An 11177-nucleotide genomic window follows, 5' to 3' on the forward strand; every position below is an offset into this window, starting at 1 on the left:
ATTTTACTTTGAGTTCGGATTATTTGAGAATTTATCTTTTGTTTATGATTTATGAGTAAAAAAAACTGGATTGCCGTGAGAAAAAAAGTTTTAAAAATAACTGATAATTATTTACTGAACAGGAAACACTTTATCATTTATACCGTCAAAATAAAATGAAAAAGCAGGAATTACCTAACTATTGATCATGTGGATATCCTGTGATTGTAATACATTAAAAATTGAACTTGTATGAGATGACACGACTTTCGTCAACAAAATAAGGAAATCATTCCAAATGAATATGCAGTCATATATATCAATAAATCCCTTTTTTTTGCGCAAGGCATGCATATACATATTCAGTTGTGATTCTAATATTTGTTATAGATCTATTCCTTGAGAACGTTTATGGGAGCAAAATGGTATATAGTTGGACGGTACATGTTTTTATTCTTATTTTGTTTTTAGTGTTTGCACATGGAAATCCTAGAAATAACAGTTGCCTGAAACGGTATTGTAGCTGTAGTCGCAGAAACTCAAAAACTAGATGCTTTTCATTAACATATATTCCAAATATTCCAGAATATTCACAGACGTTAGAACTGACAAATAACAAGTTTTCAAACATAAATGTGACTCTGTTTGGAAACGTGTCAGGTAATCATATCAAAATTCTTATTTTTAGGAATAATTCGATTAAAAATATCACTTCCGATGCTTTTGTGACATTAAATCATTTGGAAAGACTACAAATATCGAATGAAAAGAATTTGGACATTTCTGGAATATCTAAGTCATTTAACAGCTTAAACAAATCCCTGATCAATGTTTTGCGATTTGAAGGAAATAATTGGAATATGTTACCAACCAATATGTTTGATCCTTTGACAGGGTCAAATTTGTCCAGAATATCACTGAACGGTAACAATTTGGCAAGTATTGATACCGCAGTTTTTCGACCATTCTACAGAGTTCGAAAAGTATATTGTCGAAAAAGTAAAGTAGTTAATATAATAATTGATGAAATTGGATTTCGGACTGTAGAGCATCTAGACCTGACATCTAACAACATAAACAGTGTTCCGAAATTTTGCAATGGAGAAAAAAGTCTTGCACCTAGACTACGAGCTCTAACACTAAACGACAATGCTCTCAGATTTCTTGAACCCGTTTCGTTCAAATGCTTATACCGTTTAGAAGAACTGCTTTTAGATAGTAATCGATTTACATCATTAGGGAATAATGTTTTCACTTATTTAACAAATTTAAAACGACTCACAATCAATACGGCTAATAGGATAACCCGTTTAAGTCCTTTGGTATTCAACAGTAGTTCGCTACAGAAACTGCAGTTTGCTCAAAATGGATTCATCTTTGATAAATGTAAGCATGGTGTTGCATGTGAACGTTATGACGTGGACACAATATTTCGGTTTCTACCAAAGCTCGTTGATCTTGACCTTACGAAAAACTTTTTACCCGATGATACGGAATTTTTACTTCGAATGTTTTCTCCTTTGGTCAAGTTACAAAAGCTTAATTTACATTCAGCATCTTTAGATAAATTGCCCGACAATCTTTTCCAGAAAATGCCTTATCTAGAAATTTTAATTTTAAGTGGAAATAAATTAGCAAAGTGGAATCAAAATACATTTGCAAACGTTACATCTTTGCGAGCTTTACATATACAGGGAAATAACATCAACCTAATAAATAAGACCACCTTCCCGCTTAATTTGTTACTATCCTTAGAAAAACTAGATTTGACCAGCAATCCATTTTGGTGTACTTGTGATCTGATGTGGTTTTTGGATACAATTCGGAAAACTAACTTGTCAAAAACTCTTACTAAGTGGCCGTCACGTTACGCCTGTTCATACCCGAATGAGTTGAAATATAGATGGTTAACAAATTATAGGCCAACTGTTGAAAGCTGTACTCTATGGGATCCGACCGACACAATAATTGCTTTTGTGTTTTTTGGTGTTCTTTTGGTGGTTATTTTGGTTACCATAATATTAAAATGCCAAACTAATATCCGAAATATCTTATATCTGATTCGTCTTCATAGGCATAAAAGACGAAACTGCTCGTCGGACTTACCAGCTGAATACGAATTTGATGCTTTTATAGTGTATTGTGACTCTGATCGGCATTGGGTACATGGAGAACTTTTAAAACGACTAGAAGAAGTTAATTTGAGGATTTGTGTGCATTATAGAGATTTTGAACCTGGCCAGCCAATAACTAGCAATATCGAAAAATTTATGGATAAAAGTTGGAAAATAATAGTTGTCATGTCAAATAACTTTGCTAAGAGTGAATGGTGTCAGTGGGAAGTATGTTTAGTCCAGGAAAGGAGGCGTCGTAAGGGTAAAAATGCAATGGTTCTTATAATGCGTCAGCAAATTGATTCAAAACACATGACAAGTCCTCTTCGAACACTTCTTTATACAACACCTTATCTCAAATGCAAAAACGGATTTGGACAAAATATATTCTGGAAGGCTGTGATTCATGGTATCAAGAAGACATATAGTGATCCACCTATGGCGATATCATACATTTGATCTAAGCTTATAACCGAAAGACAGAGATGTTACTACAAGAATGACTTATACATTCTAAATGTACCTTAACAGATTTTTCCTTCATTTATATTATATACTGATTGTTTTGTTTGTTTTATAAAAGGAAAAGTTTCGCAACTTTGAATGAGAATCTATCAAATCAATAACACTTTTAGATTTTATGTGTTTTTGCTTTTTTTGGATCAACCTCTACAAGGAATGCTTAAAAGCTTAATATTTTAATTGAAACACTGGCTACTGTTTTGAAGATATCCCGGACACTGATAGTCCAACAGCAAACTATTTACTCAGTGCTTATTAATTCAATCGTTAAGCAGGTTTTGGTAGAAACATAGAAATGTACAAGCATTGAATGGCCACATATTGTATTTATTTTACTTACATGGTCAATATCGGCAATAGTTTTTTTTACAGTTAAATAACTTTTAATAATATCGAATGACGTTCAGTACAAAAATTTAAGATTTATATCCGAAAGATAATAAAAATTAAGATGTTCATTACTTCAATTGATTTGTCCTTACCTTGTTTTGCACTGATATGTATTTATATAAGAAATATAAAAATACTGTTTTGTATTCTTATCTTTCATTTTTTGATAATATGCTTAGTCCATATAACTTTTTGTGTTTCTTTGTTACATATCACTGATGTGGCTCTGTACTTATACATCCCATGATTGTGATGTTTTTCTAATAAGTTTTGTATTCTTGTCTTTCATTTTTATTAATGTTGTTTGTCTACATGCCCTTTTGTGTTTCTTCTAGACATAATGACGTTACTTTGAACTTATACATCTCGTCATTGTTGTATTGTACCATATCAGTTTTTATTTTTATTCTCACTGATCATTTTGGCTAATGCACTATATGCATTATTTGTATGAACTAATAATGCCACAGCGCTAGATGATATTTTACTGTTCTATTAACAGAAAGTAAAATCACATCAAGACTGAACTCCTTGGAAAATTTAAAATGAAAAGTCCCTAATCAAGTGTTAATATCAAAAGCTCAAACACATCAAACGAATGAATAACAACTGTCATATTCCTGACTTGGTTCAGGCGCTTTCTTTTTTAGAAAATGTAGATCAAACCTGGTGGAATAGCTAGCTTCACCTCTAACATGTCTAACAGTTGCATCTTTCATTATATTTACAACGATATGTGAACAAAACAAACTCACACTATAGGTAAAAATATGGAAGCTTATAATAGTCACGAGTTGAACAGTTCTCAGCTCAACTTGTTGACATAAATAAGTGGTAAAGTTGCATTATATCCAACCTTGTTAACTTGATTGTGTGTACTTGTTTAGTTATTTTCTAAACATTCCGACTTTCAGAAAGTGTACTTGTTATCTTCTTCTGAACAAGTTGACTTTGACAAAGTAAACAAAAAAGTATAGACTCGCCTTGTGTACATGGTCTTTGTTCACTTGTAACATAAAACTAGTCTGATAGTAGCATTGCAACACATCTTGTATACTTCATTTTGTGTACTTGTTTAGTTGTTTTCTAAACTTTCCGACTTTCCGAAAGTGCACTTGTTAACTTCTTCTGAACAAGTTAATATTAACAAAGTGAACAAAATGTTTATTCTCATATTGTGAAGTTGTTTTTGTTCACTTTCCTTGCTAAAAAGGTTTACTTGTCGAGTTGTCTCTCACCTTTCTCATATGCTGAAAGTATACTTGTATTGTTTGTATCTAACTAAGTGTACTTTTTCACAAATACACTTGCTTTGGAAATATTGCAAGTTTATTTGTTGAAAGTCAAGTTCAAAGGTGACCATGCATGAATCCATGTCTTAGCAGGACAGGGGCATATAAAATGTGCAGCGGGTTTAAACGTTTTGACCGGCGCGCCAACCTTCAACCTAACGCGAGACAGTGTTACTGTTAAAGTATATTTTTTGGTGTTAGATTCAGCATATCCGGCAAAAGGCCACAAAGATTTAATTTTTGAATAAACTATCAAACAAAGTTTAATTTTTGGACCCTTTTGACCTCAAAGTGGACCAATTTCAAACGGGGCCCAATATCATAATAAAAAAAACCTTAGCAATTCGAGTCTTTAAACTAATTTCCATTGCATTTTTTTTCAATTGATTGTTGCGCAATATCGAGTAAATTAGATTTAAGAACGTTTTTATGTACAATTTTAAAGAAAGCAATACACTTAAACATAGGGAACTGTCTGGAAACCCGATTACTAATTTTCACCGCTTGATTGTCCCTTATTTCGAAACGGCAAGGACCCCAATAATTGAAGTGTATCATAATAGTTTGTACTCATTGAAATTTCTTAACAGATTTGTATTTATTTTCAATTTAAGATTTCTTGCAATTTCGCTAAAAACCATGAGGTTGCTCAATGACGTGCTGCTACGCAATACTGAGTAAATAAGTTTTTTATAATGATCAATACGAATCGTTGGAATTTAGATTACCTTATTATGAAAGTTTAATTTCATTTTTAGTTGAGTGTGAAAATTGAAAGGAATCCATATCAGATATGATTTGAACTATATATCCAAGACCACCCATTTCATGTTATGAGGATGAAATAAATTTAAAAGTTGCATTTTCCTTTATTTGAACCATTTCTATGGATTTGATGAGGTTAAAGCTTATCGAATGGGTTACGGATGTAAATAGCTTCATTTTTCAATGAGAACACGTACTGAAAAAACGATAACATGTTCACGGTGCTTTACTTCAAAAATGTCCTCTTGGTACCTGGATATCTCAAGACTGACCGTCTTTCGTCGACCCTCTGGTCAAATATTGAACTGTTTCCATTATTTTTCAAGATGAATTTTAAGATGATATTCCAAACCAAAAAAAATGTAAATATTAAAAGAATATGCATCAATGTAAACTTATGTATTTGTTGGTATGATTGCCAATGAGCCAGCACCTTTTTTCGTTTTTCGTTTTTTTCGAGCCTGCGACTTTTATCGCTTAAAGCTCGACTTAGGGAAAGTGATCCGGCATCGGCGTCTGCTACGACGGCGGCGGTGTAAGATAACTTTTCAAAAGCTATATTTTTTTTTATATGTTTTGGACTGTTTCTACTGTATGAAATAGTCTACTGTATTTGGTGCATGGTTTGATTGTAAGGCGTACATGTCCAACTGACCGGTGTACTCTGACCTTGATCTTATTTTCGTGGTTCAGTGGTCAAAGTTAAGTTTTTGATTTTTGGTCTTTTTTTTTTTTAATTCTATATGCAATTATAGGTCAACGATATTTGGTGCATGTAAGGATTTTAAGCTGTACATGTCTGTCTGGTTCTTCTGACCTAGACCTCATTTTCATGGTTCATTGTTTATTTTTCTTAGTTAAATCTGTTTCTAAGAAAATGTAAGCAACAGGTCATCTATGTTTAATGTATTGATTGATTGTAAGGTGTACATGTATTTCTTGTTTGGTTTATATGGCCTTGACCTCATTTTTTTTTAATCGTGTTTAGTTTACGTAATAGTTGTAGTAAGACTTTCTTTTTAGGACTATCAACATAATGGCAATGGCTAGTAAATAAGAAGAGACAGTTTAGTGTATGCACTTTTGTTGGTATAAATCTGGCCGTTGGTTTGTCCCGTCTCATATGTTTTACTCAAGTCATTTCGGGTCATTTTAGATGACTTCGCAGTGCGCCACTTTGAAAATCGTCTCATTGGCAATCATATCATATCTTCGTATCTTTATATCATTATTTTACACAAGAGTTAAAAAATATATCCTTTATAATATTATGATTTTGTATGTCATTATTATATACTACTAACACAAGAATGTCGTTAAATGTAATTGAATACCCTGCATTTACCATGTTTTCCAATAAAATGAGGACAAAATTGCTGAAAGACAAGCCCCCTCATGCATTATAGAAATCTATCATTTACATTGATTATAATATTTGGGTATACATTAGATATACCAACTCGGGATAACAACGCCCTCATGGTGTATACTCACAAACCGTAAATGTATATATAGCTAATTTCGGCAAAAATTACCAGAGCAGAACGAAACGTTAACTCGATCAGTTACCCAACATAGTGGACTCGCATACCAAACATTGCCCAATATCTGAAGGCGTTTAGAAAAAAGTCTGATTAACTGTTATTTTCAAGAAAATTGCTTTGGAAATATTGCAAGTTTATTTGTTGAAAGTCAAGTTCAAGGGTGACCATACATGAATCCGTGTCTAATCAGGATAGGGGCATATAAAATGTGCAGAGGGTTTAAACGTTTTGACCGGCGCACCATCCTTCAACCTAACGCGAGACAGTAGTATAACATATCATAATGAAATGCATATAACTTCAACGTCTGCAATTTAGAGTGTTACTGTTAAAGTTTACATTTTTGTGTTAGATTCAGCATATCCGGTAAAAAGCCACAAAGATTCAATTTTTGAATAAAATATCAATCAAAGTTAAATTTGTAGACCCTTTTGACATCAAAGTGGACCAATTTCAAACGGGGCCCAATATCATAATAAAAAAAACTTTAGCAATTCGAGTTTTTAAACTAATTCCCATTGCTTTTTTTTTTTTAAATCAGTTGTTGCGCAATATCGAGTAAATTAGATTTCAGAACATTTTAAGGTACAATTTTCAAGAAAGCAATACACTCAAACATAGGGAACTGTCTGGAAACCCGAAAACTAGTTTGCTTCGCTTGTTTGTCCCCACTTCCTAAACGGCAAGATCCAATAATTGAAGTGTATCGACATGATTTGTACCCATTGAAAGGAGTAGGTCCGGTAAGGACGATATTGGCCTCAAATTTCATGTTCATCTGACGAAAGATTTTGACTACTTTTTAAACACTTAAGTGTCTATTTTATTTGAATCAATTAGTTTATGTGAACATTTTTAACTGGTTTAGTCATAAAAAACGCACCGATTCAAGGTGAATTATGAAAAATCTGCCAAATATGCCAAAAAATTTCATTTTCAGATAGTTTTGGTCAAAAATGAAAGTGGCCACATCCGTGTTCATCCTCAACCTTTATATATGTTATGTAGTATCATAAAATACAACCTACATTTCAATATTTAGGATGAACACGAATGCAGCCACTTTCGTTTTACACAAAAACCGTCTAAAATTTAACTGAAATACTAGAATTGTGAAGATTTCAGTAATTTAGCATGACTTTATGGTGCTATTACTCGATATATGTGCATTGCATTGTCAAAATCGGCCCAAAGTTATGTAGCAGAAGCATGCTATTGTCCAATGAATAACTAAAAGTTAACATTTTACAATTTTGTAAAACTGCTATAGTTTGGGACCAAAAAGGGGTCTTACTGGACCTACTCCTTTCGGAAAAATCAGAGGAGCACACCGAAACGTAAACTCGATCTGTAACTCATCATAGTAGACTCACATACCAAAATATATATCTTTTAAAGGCGTTAAGAAAAGATCAAAGAATGTTTCCATTTGCCACAGATGCGGGGTTGCTTGGAAATATATATCTTTTTATTTTTTTTTTATAAAAGAGGCATTACTCAGGAACGGTTGAAGTGTTACCCCCAATTTCCAACTTGCTCTGTGTTTCATGGTATTATGTATTGTTTATAAGTTTCATAAGATTTGGTTGAGGCAACTAAAGGTAGAGAATAGAAACGGCAGATTTAGCATTTTTTTATGTTTATAAATGGGCATAATATTTATAAATGGGTTGTCGCTTTGACATATTCACCAGATCCTTTCTCAATTTTATAACTCAAGAACGGTAAAAGTGACACTCCCCAATTCCGAACTTGATAATATGTTTATGGTAATAAGCATAATGGTTAAGTTTCATAATACATATATAAGGTTTTAATTGATTTTGGCCCGTTTGAAATTGATCCATTTTGTGTTGTGGTCAAAAGGATTCAAATTAAACTATGTTTGATAGTTTATTCAAAAATTAAATCTTTTTGGCTTTTTGCCAGATATGCTGAACACAAAAAATTATACTTTAACTGTAACACTCTAAATTGCAGACGTTGAAGTTATATACATTTCATTATGATATGTTATACTACTGTCTCGCGTTAGGATGAAGGTTGATCCGCCGGTCAAAACGTTTAAACCCGCTGCACATTGTATATGCCCCTATCCTGATTAGACACGGATTCATGCATGGTCACCTTTGATCTTGATTTTCAACAAATAAACTTCCAATATTTCCAAAGCAAGTGTATTTGTGAAAAGTACACTTAGTTAGATACAAACAAAACAAGTATACTTTCAGTAAATGATAAAGGTGAGAGACAACTCAACATGTAAACATTGTTAGCAAGGACAGTGAACAAACAACATCACAAGATGAGAATAAACATTTTGTTCACTTTGTTGATATAAACTTGTTTAGAAGAAGTTAATAAATGCACTTTCTGAAAGTCGGAAAGTTTAGAAAACAACTAAACAAGTACACAAAATGAAGTATACAAGATGTGTTGCAATGCTACTATCACACTAGTTGCATGGTACAAGTGAACTAAGACCATGCACACAAGGCAAGTCTATACTTTTTGTTCACTTTGTCAAAGTCAATTTGTTCAGAAGAAGTTAACAAGTACACTTTCTGAAAGTCGAAAAGATTAGAAAATAACTAAGTAAGTACACACTATTAAGTTCACAAGGTTGTATATAATGCAACTATACCCCTTATTTATTTCAACAAGTTGAGCCGAGAACTGATCAACTCGTGACTATAATAAGCTTCCATATAAAAATGTCAAAAATAGGATTACAGCAGTCAACGTTGTGTTATAATCTTAATCTCTATAAAAACAAACAAATATGTAGCAAAGAAGCGCTAAAAAGGCATTTAGACAAAGCACATTAGACAAAAATTAAAACCTAAGAATACAAAAATGTACAACAGGACAAACAATGGCGGGATGTGTAGTTAGAGAACCACGTCATCTGTATCAAAGAAACGCAAAAGGTTTTGTAGACAAAGAACACTAGCAAACATGAAAGGCAAGAATACAAAAAATGTCATAGAACGATAAAACAATGACGGGATGTATAAGTACACAGCCACTTCATATGTATGAAACAAATGCAATTTAATAACTTATATTGCTCTTTCATTAAACCCTAAAACAGGTTGTGTTCTGGAACATTTTCACGCACACAGTCTATCATTAGTCTAACACGAAGAGTTGGATTTAATGGGCCCATTTAAATTGGATTTGGCTTGATATTTGTAATTCCGTTCATTTTAAACACTGGCCATAGTGAACGTTGGGATATCATAGTATGACTCAGGTGGAGACTTGTGATCAAATTTTACCTCCTGAGTATCCCTCGGGGCTTCCCTTATAAACTATTAGCTATGCACCAGTAGCAAGACGCATACATAAATATATATATATAAATCGAGAAGGTTATGTTCACGGCTGAATTTTTAAATGTAGATCTTATATTTTAGTTAAAGTATGTTGCCTTTTAAACACATTTATAATATTTATGATATTATTAAGATGCTTGATTTTTTGATTGACAACATATTTGTTACGTTCGGAGAACGTGTTTTTCAACAGACTGTCGGCTGACTCTATGCATGAACTTCTTAGGAAGAAAGATAAGAAGTTAGCAATATCATTCAACTCTACTTTTCGCTATACAGATGATGTTCTTTCTCTAAATAATTCAAAATTTGGTGACTATGTGGAACACATCTATCCCATTGAACTAGAGATAAAGGATACTACAGATACAGTTAAGTCGGCTTCATATCTTTGATTACATCCATCTAGAAATTTACAACGAGGTCCGATTGAAAACAAAACTTTACGACAATGGTGAACTTTCCATTTCTAAGTAGCAACATTCCAGCAGCAGCTGCATATAGGTTATATATCCCCTATTGATACGATATTCCCGTGCTTGCTTTTTCTTTCGTGATTTTCTTGATAGAGGGTTGCTGCTCAAATTCTATAACTAATTTCATCAAAGATATCAGGGAACATATATAATAAGAAGTTTGTATAATATTTATATTTCAGAAATGCCAATCATTCATAAAAAAAAATGAAAGAAAAAAGGATAAATCTTTTTTAATTTTGACCTAAATGTGGTGTTTAATGTGAGTTAACTTACGAGATTCCTTTAATGGTATTAGAATAAAAGTGCACTAACAGATCATAACGGCATAAGTACTTTGAGGTTTCAAATGATGTTTTGTTTAAGGAATTATGTAATGGCTTTAATTCTCCATATGTAAACGAAATGATATACTAGCACGTTTAATTCCATTTCAATGCCTTAATAATTACACACGTGTTTGACATCACCAATAATGTTTGAAGTACAATAGGAGGAAATCTCATAAAAAGATTATCTTCTCCTTCAGAAAGTAAATTAGCCGTTCTTTGAAATTCACAGCCAGGAATATCCGTATTATTCTACAGGACTTCTTGGATAGATGGAATTAACTGAATGAAATTGGCACATGCGTATTATAAAAATATGTAAGATAAGAAAAAAGTTAAATTACAAAAATACTGAACTTAGAGTAGAATTTAATAGCAAAGTCAATAATGACAAGGCAAATTAAATAACAAAACACTTAAAAAACGAA

At 32.5% G+C, this 11177-nt stretch overlaps 1 protein-coding gene across 1 annotated transcript; it reads left to right on the plus strand.

Moving 5' to 3' along the window:
* The first annotated feature begins 342 nt into the window (after positions 1 to 342).
* LOC134727281 (toll-like receptor 6) lies at positions 343 to 2693 on the plus strand. The gene has a single exon (XM_063591658.1). The coding sequence runs from the start codon at positions 402 to 404 to the stop codon at positions 2550 to 2552; it is 2151 nt and encodes a 716-aa protein (XP_063447728.1). The 5' UTR covers positions 343 to 401; the 3' UTR covers positions 2553 to 2693.
* The last annotated feature ends 8484 nt before the right edge of the window (positions 2694 to 11177 follow it).

This window comes from Mytilus trossulus, chromosome 7, assembly GCF_036588685.1.
Source record: "Mytilus trossulus isolate FHL-02 chromosome 7, PNRI_Mtr1.1.1.hap1, whole genome shotgun sequence".
NCBI lineage: Eukaryota > Metazoa > Mollusca > Bivalvia > Mytilida > Mytilidae > Mytilus > Mytilus trossulus.